At 37.0% G+C, this 21,414-nt stretch overlaps 1 protein-coding gene across 3 annotated transcripts in view; it reads right to left on the bottom strand.

Annotated features, from left to right (window-relative positions):
* LOC109056578 (dynein, cytoplasmic 1, intermediate chain 2a) overlaps positions 1 to 19,429 on the bottom strand; it is a 36,202-nt gene extending 16,773 nt beyond the window's left edge. The window contains exons 1-6 of one of the 3 annotated variants that reach the window (XM_042730625.1): positions 19,354 to 19,429; positions 14,169 to 14,280; positions 13,496 to 13,610; positions 12,299 to 12,392; positions 8,691 to 8,741; positions 7,631 to 7,746 (exon numbers count right to left, since the gene is read on the bottom strand). In XM_042730625.1, coding sequence (XP_042586559.1) covers positions 7,631 to 7,746; positions 8,691 to 8,741; positions 12,299 to 12,392; positions 13,496 to 13,610; positions 14,169 to 14,276 — 484 coding nt within the window. In that variant the 5' untranslated portion in view covers positions 14,277 to 14,280; positions 19,354 to 19,429. Of the gene's footprint in view, positions 1 to 7,630; positions 7,747 to 8,690; positions 8,742 to 12,298; positions 12,393 to 13,495; positions 13,611 to 14,168; positions 14,281 to 16,287; positions 16,576 to 19,353 lie in introns of those variants that run through there. The other 2 variants (XM_042730623.1, XM_042730624.1) reach the window with 2 other exon arrangements.
* Positions 19,430 to 21,414: the final 1,985 nt, after the last annotated feature.

Genomic DNA, 21,414 nt, shown 5'->3' with positions numbered 1-21,414 from the left:
CATCAAGCTCTCACTGAATCCGCTCTCTGCTACTTCCTCAACAGACAACAAAACTTTTTGGTTGTTAAAAAAAGGTGCACTCATTCAAAACAGTGGCATTCGATCCTTCACCTGGCTGTGCTGATTTAAATCTAGCGGTTCTTTTGTGTTTGTGTTGCAAGTTCAGTGACGCAGGTAGTGACGCTTCTCTTCTGCCAATCCGTGATCACCAGAGTTTACACGTCACATTTTGGTAACGGTACGGTTCACTTGGAACCTCAAACGAGTCGGTACTAAAAAAAGTACCAGGTACCGGGTACTGTACCAGTGGAAAACCCCCCAAAAGTGAACCGTACCGAGCCGTACCGTGATCAATGCAGTGGAAAAGCACCATATGTAAAAAAAAAAGTGGACAGTGCAAAAATAAAGGTGCCTATTTATACTACTGATACTGATATTTTACTCGTGGCATCAATGCATTGTATCGTCAGACATTGTATCGGTGTATCGATCCAAATCGATGAATCGTTACACCCCAAAGCGCGTTCAGGAGAGACTTCCATTCCAGCGGATGACGTAGGACGTGGTACATGCGCGTGTGAGTTGAGCGAAAACCAACGTTTTTTTTACAGAAGGAAAGGAAGCAAAGTTTCCTTACTTTACCAAAGGAAAACCAGTCTCCTCTTGGCTTATATAGAAATCCTCTGACATTTTTCTTTACAAATCCTCATTTTGTACTTCTAATTTGTGACCGGCGTTTTGTTTAGCTGTGTCTTCTGCGTTCCACTTTCGTCACTAATCGCTGGTGCTTACATTACACCAACGTCCTACACCATCCGCTGGAACAGCTTCCGCGTACGACAGTTAGCAGAACTGAGAGAAAGTAGTTTATAGAGTTTTAAATATGGATATTTTTCTAACAAAAACACCTGCCCATGCCATTAAAAAGCTTGGAAGAGGAATTTGTCTGAAAGCAGAAAGCCATTTACACCTAGGATACCTTGAGGGTGAGTAAAACATAGACTAAGTTTGTATTTTTGGGTGAACTAACCCTTTAATGTAACTTCTGTAATCTATTTTAAATGGGCATAGTATCAGAAAAATAATGATCTTCAATATTTTCTTCACACAAAACTGACCTCAGAACACTGAATATAATGCTACAACTGAAGACTTTCATACATCACACTATACAGAAAAAAGCATCTAGGATATTCATCAAAGATCTCGTCCAATGACATGAGGATGAGTAAACAATTCAATCATTTTAATTTTTGCTTAAATTATTCCTTTAATTTCCCCACAAACAGTCATATTCGATAATCAAAATGTGGTTCGTCCATGCGAACGGCAGCTTTTTGCATGACCAGAAAAACTTGTTTTAATAGAGAGTGAAATCGCCCTTTCCTGCAATAATCAAAATGATAAAGTCATCTGTAAGATTTTACATCAGAAAAATGTCCACGGCTCTCTCAGGAAGGGCCGGGTTTGAAGAGAGAGAGAGAGAGAGAGAGAGAGAGAGAGAGAGAGAGAGGGAGGGAGGGAGGAGGGGGTGTTGGCGGGGGTTCGCTCTGATGAGTTTATAGAGTCGTTCTGATGACACGGGCCATCACGCCGAGCCGGGCCCATACTCAGCAAGAAGAGAGGAGAGAAGGTTAAAATCTTTCCTTTCAAGGGCCTCAATCAGGCTCGGAGGAAAACAGTAATCAGTGTCTTTCAGTCCGGGGCCCGAACGCAGCGCGGCCCTTTCTCCGCCAGCCAGACCCGAGCAATCAACCTGCCAGGCATTAGCAGCGGAAAGACAATCTGAAAATAAGGGGTGTAATGCACCTGCCAGCAAAAATGCCCATTTGGAGAAAAGCAAGTGATCCTGGTGACCCCACAGAGGGGAGGGGAGAGAGAGAAAGAGAGGGAGAAAAACATTTAACAGAATTCACCCTGATGGCAGATCCCCTTCCCATCACACCTCATCTCAAACCAGCAGCAATTATAGCCTTTGTATCCCTCAAGAAATAAAAGCTTTTTGCAGGGGGAGGGCATAAGCAGAGAGAGAAAGAGAGTGGCCTGTAATCGGCAGGCTTTGTCAAAGGACAATGTATTAATGCAAGCGCCCTATGGGGTCAGAGGTTGTTCGAGAACAAGACTAATGCTCTTTGATGTCCTCTGCAGGTGCACGGAGTCCATCGGACGCCCACAAAAAAAGGAGACGCAGAGAGACCTCTGAACACTGACTTCCACGTTTGTTCTTGTGAAAAGAGGCCCAGGCGAACCTCGGCTTTGTGCATACGAGACCAGTACTCGCGACCCAATGAAGGGGTTGTTCGTGATGGGCTTTACAGCTGGAAAACAAAACAAAGAGATGTGCGCAGCTCTCCTCCAGTCGCATCCTCCTCCGGAGAGGAAGTTCAGCTGAACAGATCAATAAAGATCAATGTTCAACGGCGCTTCTGAGCTTCACAGGCCCATTTAGACGCTGGATTTGATTGTTTGAATATACCTCTCAAACATAAAATGCTGTCTTAAGGTACAGCCACCGCATATATTCAGCATATTTTCAAAGCCAAAATCCAGTTATTTCAATAGGAGTCCCCAAGATTTGGTGTTCTGCGTACAGTGCAGATTCACAACAGATTCAGTTGGTCACACAAAATCTGTAGGATGAGAGTTGCAAGGTAGTTGCTTGTTTTAAATGTGACTTTGGTCCTTCATACATTGCATACATTATGTTTTGCCTGCAAAGTTTTGCCAAAATTTAGCTAATGTGACTGCACATTTAGCAAGCAACTGAACAGATTGAGACAATTTATGCCCCATTTTTTTTTGTAAAGGCATTATAAACAAATACACCTCTAATGCCCAAAAAAGCTGTCTTAAAGGGTTACTCCACCGCAAAATGAAAATTTTGTCATTAATCACTTACCTCCATGTCGTTCCAAACCCATAAAAGCTTCGTTCGTCTTCGGAACACAATTTAAGATATTTTGGATGAAAACCAGAAGGCTTGTGACTGTCTCATAGACTGACAAGTAAATAACAGTGTCAAGGTCCAGGAAAGTATGAAAACATTGTCAGAATAGTCCATCTGTCATCAGTGATTCAACTGTAACATTATGAAGCGACCAGAAATTTTTGTACATGAAGAAAACAAAAATAAAGACTTTTTCAACAATTCCTCTCCTCTGTGTCTCTCCAAGTCAGCGTAGAGCCATTTTGATCAAAATGGCTCTACAATGTACGCTGTACTAGTACGCAGATGGCGTAAGCTTTTCTGTGTGAGCCGCACTGCGCCGATGCGCTGTTTGCTTTCAAACCAAAGTGTAAATAAACATAATAAACGTATCCTTTTGGCGTGGCTGTCACAGAAGAACATAAGCCGCTTGCATACTGATCAGAATTGTCAAAATGGCGCTACGCTGATTTGGAGAGACACAGAGGAGAGGAATTGTTGAATAAAGTCGTTATTTCTGTTTTCTTTGTGTACAAAAAGTATTCTCGTCGCTTCATAACGTTACAGTTGAATCACTGATGGCAGATGGAGTATTCTGATGATGCTTTTCATACTTTCCTGGACCTTGACACTGTTATTTATTTGCCTGTCTATGGGAAAGTCACATGCCTCCCTGTTTTCATCCAAAATATCTTAAATTGTGTTCCGAAGACGAACGAAGATTTTACAGGTTTGGAACGACATGGGGGTAAGTGATTAATGACAAAATTTTCATTTTGGGATGGAGTATCCCTTTAATCCAGTCATTTCAATTGGAATCCCCAGAGTTTGGTATTCTGCGTACAGGCGAAAAACTTCCTGCCAATTTTGCAAAAGGTTCAGTTGTTCACATGAAATTAGCCAGCTAACAAATAGTTGGTTATTTTAAATGTGACTTCAGCATTTCATACATTGCATACATTACATACGTTTTGCCTGGGAAACTTTGCCAACATTTTGCTAATGTGATTGCACACACTTCTCAAAATGCAGTCTTAAAGTGTGGTTAAATTTACCATTGTCTGGTTAATGCTCACAGTTAAAATCCAGTCACCTGGAATCTATGAGGTCGGGAACTTTGTATACTGCATGGGCAAAAGATTTCACAACAGGCTCAATATGAATCTACAAGATTGGGAAGATTTTTGCAAATTCATTGTAGATTTTACAACAGGTTCAAGTTGGTCTCGCGAATATAACAAGCTGACCAACAGAAAGTTCTTTGGTTTCTATGTGAGCATTGTTTCATACACCGCTACACTACTGATAATACAACTTTTTTGCCTGCAAAATTTTGCCTAAATGTTGCTAATATGACCGGACCTTTAACAAGCAACTAGATAACTACAGATTTTGAGACAACTTATATTCTATTATTTTTTTTTTGTAAAGACAAAAAAGTTCATGCAAAACACAAACTTAAGATAAATTGCACACAGCAGAGGCTTTTTTTATTATCCCTGTAATCAATGTGTGTAATTGACTGACAGCTGATGAATGATGAATTAAGTGTGTTTAGGAGATGACGGAAAATAGTATTCATTTAGAGATGCTTGCATCTGTGAAGAGCTGGGCTAAGGGTTCCTCACTTTAAGAGAGATGCTCTCCACACGAGAGGCTTCTTGTGATTAGCATGAGATATTAACCCTCCCACGAGCACAAGGGGCGATTAAAACAATCACTTTTAATTCAATTTCACACTCTCACAACCCCTGGTGCTCCAGCAAGCAGAGCTGTGGATCGGGCAGTAATACAAGTGATTCTCATCTGCACATCGCACGTCTTTTTGAATGTTTTTAATGCACACCATAAAACTGATGGAAGAAGCACAAGACAACAGCATCTAAATCTAAACCCTTCAGACACACAGTCATATCAGGTCAGAATGCCACATGAAAAAATGCAACACAATTCAAGCAATGCGCAGCAGCAATTGCACTGTATGACGTGACTGTATGGTGTGGTTCTCTTCACACACCACCGATGCAGGTATGCATCTTGAAAATTTAAGGGAGTCAGAGAATGCATTGAATGCATGTGAATGTAACCGTATCTGGCCCTCTGATACAGCACTGACACCTGTATGTCCTGCTGACCTACACAGAGCTGAGCCTAAAACAACCCCACAAGCCTCTTCACCACAAACCACTCCATCAGCGAGAAAGAGAGCGAGGGAGATGGGAAAACCTCCCAATGTCACCCAGAGTGATTTGTTATGTGCTGCAGGAGAGAGTGTGAGAGTTGATGAAATGATTATACAGCGGCAGGAATGGAAGGAGAGACGGTGTGTGTGTGTGTGTGTGTGTTGAGGAGAGCTTTCGAACAGTCTGCAGATAAAAGTCTTCATTTTAACATACTGCGGTTAACGTATATTTCTGTGATAAAAATCAGTCCACTGACCACAGTTTAGATCGTAACTTCTTACACTGTTCTACTCTTTAGTCACAATTATTTATGAATAAAAAGGTAACATTATTTTATTGTTATGGATAATAACTAACATCACATTCTATAATACCTATACTGTTTTCTCTCTTTAAAATCTGTTTGATAAAAGAAAGAAAGTTTACTGTGAGAACTGTAAAAACAGGCCGTGATAATATCTGCAATAATCAGCCTAACCAGACCAATAAATTGTCCAATACTGACATAGTCATGATATCCCTAAAAATAGATCCCTAAAAAGCTTTCATTAAAACGATCCCTAATTATCTCCTGCACAGACATCAACAGAATAGACATCACACACACACACACACAGAGTACAGCAGTGATCGTCTGGCGGTCACAGACATGCACGAACTGCCACATAAAAGGCCTCAACTGCAATTACACAAATCCTGACCTGCCTTTGGACACACACTCTCATATCTCCACTAACCTACTGCTCATTTCCTGTGCCCCCTCGCTCCGTCTCTGTAATCGGATGTGAGAGTGTGTGTGTGTGTGTGAGTTTAATCTTGCCTTGACGTCTTATGTTTCTCGAGTCTCTGCAATTTTCCCTCTGCTTTCATCTCCATGTTCACTACACACTTCTGATCTCTCACACACACACATCTGAACATCTCTCAGATCAGAGGCTTGTGCTCTAACTGCTGCTGCAGATGCACTCTCAGCCGCCTCCCTCTCCGATGATTGACATGTGTCAGTCACGCTCGCTTCTACCCTGACCTGCATCTTCAGCGTTTCTACTTGTTTGGGAGATTTTATTATTTTTTTTGCAATGAGCCAAACCACCTTTGTAAAATAAAAACCTTTTGCAAAATAAATTATATTAACTTCAGGGGAAGTTTCAAACTCATATGCTATCACTGACTGCTCTACAGTATAATAAGCCAATGTTAGTTTTTATGCTGTGGTTGATAAAAGATAATATAACTGGCATTGCAAACCAAAACTGTTTTTTTGCTGTTTAAAAAAAAATGTAACATTTAACAGCATTTAACAGAGAATCAGAAAGAAATAATCTATGAAATTAGGCATAAAAACATTAAAATTTACTGGAATAGAAAATGTGTACATACATACACCGCCGCTCAAAAGTTTTGGATCAGTAGGATTTTTATTGTTTTTAAAGAAGTTTCTTCTGCTCACCAAGGCTGCATTTATTTGATCAAAAATACAGAAAAAACACTAATATTATTGCAATTTAAAATAACATTTTTCTATTTTAATATACTTTAAAATATAATTTATTATTGTGATCAAAGCTGAATTTTCAGCATCATTTCTCCAGTCTTCAGTGTCACATGTTCTTCAGAAATCATACTGATATGATGATTCATAATCAATGATTGAAACAGTTGTGCTGCTTAATATTTTTTTGGAACCTGTGACACTTTTGTCAGGATTTTTTGATGAATAAAAAGTTAAAAAGAACAGCATTTATTTAAAATAGAAATCTTTAGAAATAGTGTAGTAGTGTATAGAAAAATATACACTACTGTTCAAAAGTTTGGGGTCAGAATATTTTTTCTTTCTTTTTTTTTAAGAAATTACTACTTGTATTTAACAAGGATGTGCTAAATTGATACAATGTGATAGTAAATACTTATACTACAAAAAAAAAATAATATAAAAAAAAAATGCTCTTCTTAACAACTTATTAATCAAAAAAAAATGACAAAACAAAAACATCACACAAAAAAAAATTAAACAAAGCACCACAACTGTTTCAATCATTGATTATGAATCAGCATATTAGAATGATTTCTGAAGAACATGTGACACTGAAGACTGGAGAAATGATGCTGAAAATTCAGCTTTGATCACAATAATAAATTATATTTTAAAGTATATTAAGAAAGAAAACCGTTATATTAAATTGCACTAATATTTATTACTGTTTTTCTGTATTTTTGATCAAATAAACATAGCCTTGATAAACAGAAGAAACAATAAAAATTATTTTTTACTACTGATCCCCAACTTTTGAGCGGCGGTGTACAGACTGAAAGAAAGCAAGCAACAGTATTGGCCATCATGGATATATCATTAATCTGTAATTCTGATCCTACAGCATTTACATTCTGGAGGTTGTTAGTGTGTGTGATTTTTTTAAAATATAACAACATCACAAATTGCTTTGTTTACTGTCCATAACGTGAAAATAATCTTGTGAATGCTATCAGTCAGTAGTCCTGTATGGGTGTGATGACGTCTTACCCTCTTTCTGCTCTGTCATGGTGGGCGTCTGTGTCTCCTTCGTGTAGGACACAACCTCTTTGGGAGGGAAATCCACGTGGGTCACCTTCACCATGGCCAACTTCAGAGGACCACGTCTGAAAGAGCACACACACACAAATCATAAGAAGGAACAACGCCCACACTGTTCAACCATCGAAACTTTTACACACATCTTTCTTCAGCAGAGGACAAACTGAGGCCACATTCACTTCTGGTAACATCTCTATCAGCTGATCACAAGAGGACAGCACGAAACACAGCACAGGTGCAAACATGTTCCGATAAGGCTTAGAAACGCACTGTGATCCAATCACCCACACCTCAGTCATAGGTGGTCAGAAAAAGGACACGGTTGCCGGGAAATGATGGACACATTTGACTAAATTAGTTTCTTATGCTCTTGAAACGCTTTTATTCTGAAAAGGCTTGTAGTGCCAGAGTAGTTTGTAGATAAATATAAATTGCGATAAATGAATTTTAAACAAAAACCCATCAACCCATCAAAAATTATATTACATTTTTATAACGGATTTATTAATTTACTTTAATGGATGGTTGTGAAGGAAAAATCGCCAGCGGTGCACATGGGATTGGATCTCTTTCAATTCTTCAAAAGCTTTAAAATACTGAAAGTGTATTAGTTTAACATTTTTTGTCATTATATAATTTCTAAACTTGCATTGCAACATTTATTCTAAATTCTATTATTCTAAAATCTGAAAAATAGTAACACTAATGAATAAATATTAAATGAGTGTGTCCAAACCTTTAACCGGTATTGTAAACACACAGGAAACTCTAGATGTCCTCTAGAAATCACTTTAGAAATCTTTCAAACTGATAATATATCCATTCAGCTCTGTGTGACGTTTAAGACATCCAAACCCATATGCCTTGCTATCCTGCAGTTTACTTTCCAGTACAGCTTGAATCACAGTATGAATCCCTTCTCATGATCAACAACAATCACTCAAGTCTTCTTCCTCTAGAGGTCTGAAAGAGCAGAAGTGAAGGAGAACGAGCAGAAAGTGTGCAGTACCCCGGCTCAGAGTGAAGCAGGAGAGTAGAGGGGTCACAGTCCCACTGCAGAGTCGTGTTAGTGTCACAGCCACGGGACACACACACACACACACACACACACACGGAGATACAGCGAGACAGAGAGGCTGCTGTTATATAAAAGGTGGTTAAAAACAGAGCTACAGCTCTTCAGAGCAGTTAGAGACCAGAAGAAAAGCCTCTACACTGACAGACACGAGACAAACACAACGCAGTCAGAAACAGAACCAGATGTGCGTGTGGTGCTCTGTTTCTAAAGGAAATCACCTGCTCTGCTCTGATCTTCTCCAGTACAGGGCCAGACATAATCACCTGATCACAGCTGCTTGAGAAAACCACACCATCAGAGCTTTAACTCAAATAAGAGAGTTTTGAGTAAATACTAGAAGTGACATGGAAAGCCTGCTTTATATATCAACTGATACATGGTTGCTTATTATTTAGTCACTAAATTGCTGAAATGTTCAGGCAAAAAGCTCTCTGTCACCTCAATAAGTAAGCTTTACACAGCGGTTTAAAAAACATGCCACTGGGCTACAGTTAGGACATGTGTAAATGTAGGGTTTTGTCAGTATTGGTTAGTTTTAGGTGACTGAGACCTCCCTAAAGTGAACCGAGCTCATACTAACTTAAACACGGTTCATTTTAAAATAAACATTAAATGGCATTCGCAACCTTTTTCGCTTTTGGGTCTAACAGGGTGCTCAATAAAAAAAAAAAAAGATGGCTGACTTCATTGGGAATTTGAAGATATAACATCTATTTGCAGTTAAAAAAAGTCCAAAGGGTTTTTGTAACACACTATTTATAAAAAAATATTCTCAGTTTTGCAAATGAAGCTGGTGTGTAATACTAGCTGAGCACCAATGTGTGGTGTGTTTCTCAAGACACTGATGTCCAGTTTGCTGTCTTCTGTGAAGATACTAGTGGTGCACGAAACAGCCCTCATCTCTGGAGAGAACAACAGACTGATGCATTTCTTTTCCACCATTTCTGATAGAAAAAGACATTGTGTTGTGATTTCCACACTTTATTAACCCTCATGTTGTGTTCTGATCGTTTTGACCCAGAGAGGATTTTCTTTCCCCCAAAAATACTAGTTAATGTTATTGCACTGGGCTGAAACATACACTGACTTCTCTCATATAGGATATAACAACTTCCCCCAAAAAACTGATAATTGAACTTTTTTTTAATTGTTCAGCAAAAAATGACGAGCCTACCAAAAAAATTCTTATTGTTATGCTATATTATTACCAAATATTGTATGCATTTTCAATAATTTGAGTGCATAAGCTCAGATCAGTGAGGCCTATGACCAATCAGCTCCAAAAAGAAATACAAATCCTGTGCTAAATGAAAGAAAACAAGTTCACAAAAAGACTGAATCCAAAATTTGCTGTTGATAATAAAGCACAATGAGACATTTACAAGCAGTTTTTATCAGCACACCCTTTTAAAACGGTTCTAATAAGAAAGGTCCCATCAACTTTAATACTCTTAAGGCCTGGTTTCCCAAACAGGGCTTAGACTAAACCAGCATTAGGCCATAGATCAATTAGGACATTTAAGTAATTTTTATAAACGTGCCTTAGAGAAAAACATCACTGGTGTGCATTTTGAGACAAAGTAAAGGCACTGATATATTTTAAGATCAGTCAAAGCAAAAATAAATACAATTTAAAAAAATCATGTTCAGACTTTAATAAACTATAATCAATAACCCTATTCTTTAAAAACAAGAAAATACCTTTCTCAATAGCTCAAATGCTCTAAATAATAATAATAGACATACTGTAAAAAAGACAACTGCTGGCGTATATTAAAAGAGCAATGAAATCCTTACAGATCATGACACTAAACCGCGCCACAACCAGAGGCTGTGTGTGGTCACGAGTGCATTAAATGGGAGTATGACTGTGATGAGGGAGAATGTGTGTGTGCAGCTGGTAACATGACCTGTGTGTGTGTGTGTGTGTGTGTGTGCAGGAAGTGATGAAGCGGTGCGGATATGAGTGGACACGGAGCCCCGGGGGGCATCTGTGAGTGTGTGTGTGAGTTTCCACAGTTATCATACTTAAAAAAAACCCAACACCATCCTATAGTCTATCCTATTCTATAGGCTTTCTATATTCATATTGTTTTACTAGCTGGAGCCTAGTGGTTAGCTCATGTGCTCCAGAAAAGTTGAGCCTTGGGGCTCATGCAGGTATCGGAGGTTCAATTCTAGCCTGGGTCCCCACAGCACATTTTCCAGTTCCCCTCTATTCTGACTGTCAATAACACAGTGACAATACTGTTTTACTCTCAAATTTCCTTTAATCCCTAAACTAGAATCTGGTATTAATAATGCACAGCTGTCACAGATATAACATGAGGATGAACAACATTAAAGCGTAATAAGCCCAAATTATTTTCTTATTCTGTTGGGACAATAGAGTGAGGAAAACGAATTACCATTTTAGCACTTCCAGTTCCTTCTTCTCGAAGTTAATGGGTTTTGGTTAAATGCCTGAAATAAGGTCTGTGGTTCATAAGAGATTGTTTTACTCTTCGACACACAATACACCAGTTACATCTTCCTGTGATTTTTAAAAGCTTTTCCTTGTCTTGAAAAAGGGAAAAAGAGGATGTCGGAGACAGTAAACATCGCCACACTGAACAGGAAAACCCGTCTACGCACTAGACTGAAAGAGTTGTTGAAAGCATAATGTGGGTGATGTTAAAAGTCAGTAGACGGTGTAGTTCGCAGAGCTTATTTTCTGCAAAAAAATTCAGAAGAATTCCTGTGGTGCTTTTGTGGTTCGGCCTACTAGACTGGATTCTGGGATAGCCTTCTCTGTAGATGCAGTTCTGCTTTAGAGTACAGCTTAAAAGGCATCATCATCATCATCATCATCATCATCATGACTCTGAAACAGCCTTTGCATTAAGAGTGCATCAGTGATGCTGGAAACACAGACACAGCGGGCAGCTCGCTAGGTGTTGGAACAGAGCTAATGTTTTCATGTTTCCCCTGCTTTCTTCTCAGGGGGTTTCCAGCAATAAATACTCTTTTAGTTACAGGTGAAAAGAAGCTGATAACAGAGATTTATTCAGAAGAATCTTTCACTACCTGCTGAGACCTGCAAACAGACACAAAAATACAACACCACTTTCACTGGAGCTTTGTCCTTCAAACAATGCTAAAGCCACAAACCTTTCCAGTGCCACTCAGATCAGACCTGAGAGAGAGAGCGAGAGAGAGAGAGAGAGAGAGAGAGACAGAGAGAGAGAGAGAGAGAGCGCGATGAGAGCGAGAGACATGAGTGAGCGAGCGAGAGAGAGAGAGCGAAGAGAGAGGAGAGAAGAGAGAGAGCGAGAGAGCGAGAGAGGAGAGAGGAGCGAGCGAGAGAGAGAGCGAGAGAGAGAGAGAGCGAGAGAGAGAGAGAGAGAGAGAGCGAGAGAGAGAGCGAGAGACAGACAGAGAGAGAGAGAGAGCGAGAAAGAGAGAGCGAGAGAGAGAGAGAGAGAGAGAGAGAGAGAGAGAGAGACAGAAGAGAAGAGATAAAACAAAAAATATATAGAAAAAGAGAGAGAGAAAAAAATTACCTTGGTCCGGTGGCACCGTCTCCTGAGTCTTGGCTCCCTGCTTCACTTGGAGAGCCTGCAGATTTGGCCGTGGGAGACATGGGTGTAGGACCTGAAGAAAGAAAGACATAAACATACTTTCATCTACATGCAGCGTCCTCCAAAACATTTGGACAATTCAATCACACTTAATGCATGTGCACTCAAATGTTACTAGAGCTTTTCTCTTCACTAACTTCACTTTTCTGAGACATTTTGTTTTGATGATTATTAGCAGATGTATACACATTACTGGTCAAAAGTTTGATATAATACGATTTTTAATGTCTCTTATACTTACCAAAGCTATTTATTTGATTATAAGAACAGTAATATTGAGAAATATTACTACACTTTCAGACACAATTTCAGAACGTTTTCCTATTTTAAAAATTAATTTATTTTTGTGATGGAAAAGCTTCAGTGTCACATGATCCTTCAGAAATCATTCTAATATGCTGATATACTGCTAATTAATTATTAAAGACACTTCTTAAAAAAAATATTTAAGAATTAAAATTATTCCAAACTTGTAACCATTACTGCAGCACAAAACAAAACAATTAATTAGCAATAATAAACAACAAACAATACTAAAACCACACACAAAACTAATATATATATATATATATATATATATATATCTATATATATATATATATATATATATATATATATATATATATATATATAGATATATATATATGTTTGCATGTGTGTGTGTGTGTGAGATGATTGTTAGTTTGTCTCGGACACATTAAAGTTGAGATCTTAAGCATGTAAATTTTGACGAAGATCATCAACATTTTTAGCCTGTTTTAACAATACTGTTATTTATATGTACAGCATTCAGATATAAAACATGTCATAAATACTACATCTTAGCTAAGTGTTTGATGAACTTAGCTGCCCACCATCAAAACTACTGTGGTGCACTTCTGCCCCCTTGTGTTCAGTCAATATAGTACACTACACTGGGTTTCTCCATGTGTTGGTAGCACTCAAAGCAACTAGTGCTGTTAAATATCAGCTTAAAATCTGGTCCACATAGCATATCATTGACTTAGACTGCAAGGGGTCATCTTGCTGATGCATGAAGGGATCTCATACTCCTGGGATTTTTTATATTAGATGTCTGAGTGGACGTGGATCAAGTTGATACTGTAGGTGACTTACCCACAGGTGTGTCTGGAGTGATGCCCATACTCTGCAGCAGAGCGTCTGCCTCTCTGCGCTTCTTCTCCAGGTCTGAATCATCCTGCAGTGGGACGGCCTCCTTCTTCAGCTCAGCCTGACACAAACAAAACAAACACTTCATCAAACTTTCTATTCTTCCCAAAGTACAAAAACCAGCAATCTGACTCGGTTTACTTCCTACTGCATTTACTCAGTGCTGACTCAAATTGTAGTGCTGACTGCATTCATCAAGCTCACCCACTCAACCCTGCTACTGAAGTTACCGTGAGAAAAATGACTGAACATATATTTCTGTTTTCTTTAATAGGAAAAGCAAGTTTATCAATACCTGGAAACTAACACTGTCTAACTATCAGGACCTTTGCAAATGTCAAATGAATAAAAAAATACCTAACCTCGTATGAAAAGAATAGAAAACAATCAAAACATAACTAATATTGCATAAGCTTGTATCATAAAAGCTAATATGTTATTTGACCTCCTACGTTTGACAGAATTGTAGCAAAAATAAAAAATCAGTAATTCCAGGCTCTTTTGTACTCCATTCATGAAACGTGTCTGAAAATCTGCAGATAGAGCTGAAGTTTCTGCTGGATTGATTGCTTAAACAATATTAATACACGTAAAAATGTAGAGTATGGTGTGTTTTCACCTCTTTTTTCTTGCGCTCCTCCTCCTTTCTCTTCTTCTCCTCTCTTATCTGAGCCAAGCGCTGTTTCTTTCGCTCAAGCTCAGCTTTCAGCTCACTTTTATCCGACATTATGCTTTACAAAACACACAGACAAAACTCAAGTTAGTGTCAGGAACACAGGAAGCCAGTGATCACGAAGGTTCTTTCTGTATTCTGTATGTTTAATTTAAACTTTTTTTCTCCATGTTAAACTGTGAAGCTGCTTTGACAATCTGTATTTTGTAAAGTGCTACAGAAATAAATGTAACGTAACTTGATAAAATGAGAATATGGGGCTCATTCTCAAGGAGAAAAATGCTTTAATTTTTTTTCCGAAGCCGAAACTGAGCAAAATAAAGCGATTTGGTGCAGATGTTATTAATATGGACAAAAGGTAAGATTGCATTCTGATAGCTTGGAATGCAGGCTAAATCAATGATCTTAATAACAATAATATAACACAGTACTTTATGAATATAAATAGCAGGTGTTATTCTATATCTCCCTTGTATTAAGATGATCAAATGCTTAGTTTTATGATCAAAGCTGTGTCGTTTTTATTATGGGGGCTAAACATACAATGCAATACAATTCAATAATAACTGAGAGATTAACAGATAAACCTTCCAAATAATTTTTTCCAAATAATGTATGGATAATTTATTGTACTTAAGTTGCTTCAGTCCAGTAAGTGTTCATCTTAAAATTTACAAACAATATAAAAGTTATTCTCATGTTTACCATCAATAAAGATTTCACAGCAAAAATCATATTAAAACTTCCTCTTTTACTTTCTAAAAACTGCCAATCAGATGGCAGGTTAATTAAGGTTGTGTGCAACAGGTTTTCCAGCAACGTTTTGATCGTGTTGATAATTTAGAGGCCTTGTAAATTTGCATATCAAATATGATACAGTAAGTGAGAAGCACCTGTCATAAATAAAAATCCAGCCTAACAAACATACACAATACAACTGAAAAGCTGTTAAAAAATTTATTCACTGCATCTCATTATGAATCATAAAGTGTAAATCTACAAAACAGATATTTGACTTACTGTACATATACAGTACAGGTCAAAAGTTTGGAAACATTACTATTTTTAATGTTTTTGAAAGAAGTTTCTTCTGCTCATCATGCCTGCATTTATTTGATCAAAAATACAGAAAAAAAAATTTAATATTGTGATTTATTATTACAATTTAAAGTAATTGTTTTTAAATTTATTGTATCAAAGTTGGAAACAGTTCTGCTGCTTAATATTTTTTCAGAACATGTGATACTTTTTTAGGATACTTTGATGAATAAAAAGTAAAAAAAAAAAAAAAAAAAAAGAAGAAGCTATGTTTTTAAAATATAAATATTTTGTAATAAACAATACACACTACTGGTCAGTAATTTGGGGTCAGTAATTTTTTTTTTCTTTCTTTTATTTTTTTAAATAAAATCAATACTTTTATTCAGCAAGGATGTGTTAAATTGATAAAAAGTGATAGTAAAGAAAATATATTATTAGAATATATATTATTAGAATTTAATTTTTATTTTGAATAAATGCAGTTCTTTTTAACCTTTTATTCATCAAATATATTAGACAGCAGAACTGTTTCCAACACTCATATAACAAATCAGAATATTAGAATGATTTCTAAATGATCATGTGATAGACTGGATGTTACATGTGACACTGAAGGCTGGAGTAATGATGCTGAAAATTCAGCTTTGCATTACAGGAATAAATTATTTTTTTAAAGTATATTCAAATAGAAAACTATTATTTTAAGTTGTAATAATATTTCACAATATGTTTTTTCTGTATTTTTGACTCAAATAAATGCAGGCTTGATGAGCAGAAGAGACTTCTTTCAAAAACATTAAAAATAGTAATGTTTCCAAACTTTTGGTCCGTACTGTATATATCAAACCAAGTGCTGCTTACTGTAAAGAAATAAATGTTTTTAGGCTCTTCTATCAACACCAATTACCAAAATGACTATAGCACACAACTTTAAGTGTCTTATTTCTATCAACATCCTCAGCTGATAGTGAAACGCATTCAGAGAGAACCATAAACAGCAGAGGGAGAGAGCGACCCCCTTCACCTGGTCCCGGGACCCCTCACTGCCGCCTGTGTGTCGGCCCGTCCCAGCCTCTTCAGACAGATTAACAGGATCAGTCCACGAGTCCCGCTTGTGTCTCTGCGCACCGCTCTAATCTGTCTTTTGTGCGCCGCAGCACCTGACTCTCTCCAGCGCTTAATGACCAAATTAAAACATGCACTTGAAAAACAAAGGCCTAATCTCTCACTGAGGACTACACGACAGATTTATCATCCGCTCCGATATTTTCTGCCATCTGCGTGAGTCCTGCTACGTCACACTAAACCCGTGATCTCAGGAGGAGTTTACAGCACAAAATCACCAGCGTTAAACTGAACACTTCAAACACAGAGCAGCAATTCATTCTACTGAAGAGCAGCAAACACGGCAGGAGCTTTTCTCATAACTACATTCTTCCTGCTTATGACAGATATTTTCGTGATTTTAAGTGAATATATATATAAAGTTTTTTCTTGAGTTCACCTAGGTGTCATTCATCTTATTCAATGTGAACTTTCTGGATTTTGAATATTAAAATCTGACATCTAACTTCATCTAGCATTTAAAACTTCTCATTTACATTTTTAAAAGTTTGCTTGAAAAGTGCGGTTCTTCTTCTTTTTTTTTTATAATGACACTACATTGGCATTTGTTATACAGATACACTACAGCATTTTCAAAAATTTTAAGTTTAAGCTAAACAACCGAAAATCAAATGTGACTCTCAAGAAAAGCAAAAAATAACTAAAAATACAGACAAAGAGCCGTCTTTCAGCAACTCATGGGATCAGTGTTTGTTTCTGCTTAAATACTGTACATCACACACACACACACACACACACACACATTCAGTCAAATACTCTATTTCAGCTATGTATATAACGCACTTCTCTCTTCTCTGACTCTAACAGTGTTAACACTACTCTGTTACTGTACTTAAGTACATTTTCCAAGTATCTGTACTTTACTGGAGTAGTTTTATTTTGAGTAGCTTTTACTTCACTACATTCCAAAGCATAAGATCGTACTTTTTACTTCACTGCATTTCATAAAACATATCGTTACTTTTTATAAAATATCATGTGCTCTGACACGCAGAAGCGGTTTCTGATTCAAGAACGAACTGATTCTTTTCAATCAACCTTTTAAATTGTTTCGAAAATCGCATGAACGATTCATTCACGAATTAGAATGATCCGACTGCAGCTGTTCTTGAGTCACAACTCACTGATTCAAATGAACCGTTTAGAGCGAGTCTCCAGTGAACTGAATTCATAAGAAAGAACCGGGAGATCTTGTGAGTGCGCACGTCTGATTCTGTTAAATGTAAGTTACTAATGTTGAATTTTGGGATTACTTATTGTAACTGAATACAATATTTAGGTCTCTCATGTCATATATAACTGTGATGTTCTGTAAAACAACAAACTTTAAACACTTTTTTCTTCCTGGCTTGAATGCAGACACATCAACATCACTGTCACTATGTTTTAGGTCAAAAAAGGAAACAGTAAAATAACACAGATTAAATAAAATAACCCATGCACGTTCAAATTCCCCGCTGATTTAACGTTAACAGTTTTATTAAAACACTACGTGCAATGTCTGTTTTTATATTGTTTATTAACAGTATACATTTTTATATTTTTACGATTAACTAACAATATAAAGTGACAGATAGGCTATGAATGTTTCTTCATAACCATACTGAAAATTAAATATTGGTAGTTTATTTTTATTCAACCACCTAGATAGATTATATCTGGGGGAAAAAGAAAGGCTGTGATGTTCAGAACATGGTAACTACAGTAATTATCAGATTGAGAAGTGATGTCCTCTGGGAGTATTTGGCCAGGGGTGTTTTTACACCACAGACAAGCTTTGAGAAGAACAAAATCATTATTATTATAATTATATTTTCTTTAAAATGTTCTTCCTAACTTCAGGCCTTATTCTCATGTCATATATAACTGTGATGTTCTTCAAAACAACAAACTTTAAACACTTTTTTCTTCCTGGTGAAGATCAGAAGGCCAGATCTGTTTTCTCTCAGTGAACATTACTACATCACTCTCATCAACGTACAGTAGTCCACATCAACAACACAAATATATCTTGACTCCATGTGGTGGTTATTTTGAGAAGTAGGATTATTAAAAAATATGTGCTAATGTCAAATTAAATTAAGAAGCCTATATAAAATTGCAAAGTAAATTTATCTATCAGTACTTTTTTACTTTAAAAAAATTGAGTATTTTTGTAATTTCACTGGAGTAGGTCAAGGTCAAAGGTCAAGGTCAAATTTATTTATACAGCACAATTAAAATTAATTAATTAAATAAATAAATTAAAACAACAAGAATGTTGACCAAAGTGCTTCACAAGCAGAGCACGCACACACAAATAAAACAGGGCTGGAAGGAATTCAGTCCAAGCATAACAAGATCATTTAAACACAATTATAAAATGGAAAAAAATAAAAAATTACAACCCCTAGCATTTAAGAGATACATAAGATAAACCCAAATTAAGAATAAGCCTGAGAAAAGAGGTAGGTTTTAACTGATAGTTTAAAAAGGCTTAATGTAGGAGAAGCTCTAATAGTTAAGGGTAGAGTAACACTGAAAAAGGAGTACTTTTACTTTTGCGTGAGTAATATTTTATTATAGGTAACTGTACTTCGTCCACCACTGGACTCTACAGCAGATTACTGTAAAACACTCACTAGATCTCCTCAAAGCGGATTTAACGGGTTTTATCTGAACGAGATTAATTTCTGCCCTTTCACAGCACCACAAACAGAAGAACTGCGCGCGCATGCATATATATATATATATATATATATATATATATATATACATATATATATATATATATATATGCACAGAAGGGTTTAATGTTATTGCTATCTGATGAATTCACATTAGCAGCCCAGTTACAGCTAGAAGCCTGCTGCTGGACTCCACCCGACACATAAAAAGTGACAGATTGACGGATGAACAGTTGACTCGTGTCATAAACACATTGGTGAAATGTTTTCTCTAATCTGAAAGCGTGTTGTGAACAGACCTGAGGGTGTTTGTTGCCTGCAGAAAGCGCTGCTTTTGTTGCACTGCTCAGTTTCCGGGTGACCGGTCCCACGGATGCCCAAAAAAACCAAAAAAAAAAAACCCAATTTCAAAAACGCTATTCTTATTATTATGCTTTTTTCTTAAATATGTCCACTAAGGAATGGTGATGATAAAGTCCGCAAAGTAAACAACAAAACTTACCCAGATATTGTTTTTGTAAACCTTTTGCTTTAGTTGATTATTATGCTTTTTGATATTTTAAGCTTCATTTAAGTTGTATGTAGCCTATTGTTGATAGTCAATAAAAGACATTTCAGTTACTGATTCATCATGTGGCTTAAAGCCAAATTTTGTATTATTACACATTACAGTCAGCTCTCTGTAATCTATATCATTAGATCACACACTTTTACCGTTGTTCCACCTTGAACTGCAAACCCAGGAGCGGCTGAGTGAATCTGGTCTGAGCTGTGTGGACGAGGCTCATTGTGTCAGAGACGCTGTCATCCACATAGACTCCTGTTCTACAGTAACTGTGACCCACAATCATAAACAGAATCCAAGCAGAGTCTCAAACCTCTGTTCTTCTCTAAACTCACCTTATGAGCCTCTCTCAGCTCCTCAAGATATCTCTTTCTTTGCTGGATTCTCAACTGGAGCTCTCTCTGTGTGTGTCTCTTTCAAAATGATCTGTATGCAGATTCAATAAATCTGTAAACTTTAGAAATATTATACACAACTGTGTTAGAAGTTACTACTGTGTGTAATTTTCAGTCTATATAGTGAGAAACTGGCAAAAAGCTGAACAATTATGAAGAATTAGGATGAAGAAACTAAATGAATCACGACTCGAGACAATATACATTTATTTTTAATAATAAATAATAAGGCAGCAGCGTATATTAGACACCTGTAAATGAATTTCTAAAAATAAGAAACTGATTATGAGTACAGATCATTTACATCAGTTCACTGGCTGATGGCATCAACAGTGCCTAAAAGAAACACACCTGGACCATCAATCCTCAGATGTTTCTATGAAGAAATTATAGCTTACTGTAAAATCTGAAAAAAAAGGAAAAAAAAGTGCAGAGAAGCCCAGTTTTCTGTGCACCCTTAGATAATGCCTATAAATGAAGCAACACTTCTAGGATAATGAATTTAAATGCCAGAAGGTGAGTTTAACCCAAGCGCCTTAAGTAATTATCCCCATAACAAGATATCTGTCCTTTTATGATTTCACAGAAACAGCATCGACAGCATTCATTCTGGTGTATCTTAAGGATGTGGGGAGAGGTCAAGGACTCAAGCACAAAGTGTAATGGTCTTTTATTAATACATAAATAAACAGGAAGGGAAATAATAAGGGAAAGAGCATACATGCCAGGGCAGAAGGCAGCCAAAGCAACTCCAGTCACACCATTAAAACACTTTAAAAACAAACAAGTCCAACACAATTTAAATCAGGCACAGCAGTCTCACATACAGTAAAGGTTTTATAGTCAAATCTGGGTTAGATCAATAGCTTATTATTAATTTAGGTATGTATCTGAAAAATGTTAATGCATGACATGGGGGCAAATTCCATGAATTGTACTGTTGCTGAACCAAAAATATGAATATACAGTGCATGGTTATCTACTGTGTGGGTCTCCACGCCAGATAATAATTAGGATCCAGCCCTGGACGCCAGGTAAGGGCAATCAACATACCAGTTTGTTCAGAACAACTAGTCTGCAGAGCTGTACCTAAACCCTGTTAACAGCAAGTCTTGTCTAGTATCCAAAAATACCCAAAACATGTGTTGAACAGTCTTCTGTCAGTCAAGAAGTTGACCCAGGAAAGCCAGAGAGGAGCAGAAGCAGGAGACAAGGTTATGATGGTAACAGAGTTTATTGAACAATCTTAGTTGCGTATGTCTCAGTGACCAAAATCTGTCTCTATTCATACTGAAAAACAGGTACTGTTATACCAAAACTGCTTCACAGCAACTTCCCATAAACCTTGGGTTTCCATAAACATTCACTCTTATCTGTCTCTATTCATACAGAAAAAAAAA

The sequence above is a fragment of the Cyprinus carpio genome, chromosome B9, assembly GCF_018340385.1.
Source record: "Cyprinus carpio isolate SPL01 chromosome B9, ASM1834038v1, whole genome shotgun sequence".
Classification (NCBI taxonomy): domain Eukaryota; kingdom Metazoa; phylum Chordata; class Actinopteri; order Cypriniformes; family Cyprinidae; genus Cyprinus; species Cyprinus carpio.
This window is presented reverse-complemented; position numbering and strand designations above follow the sequence as displayed.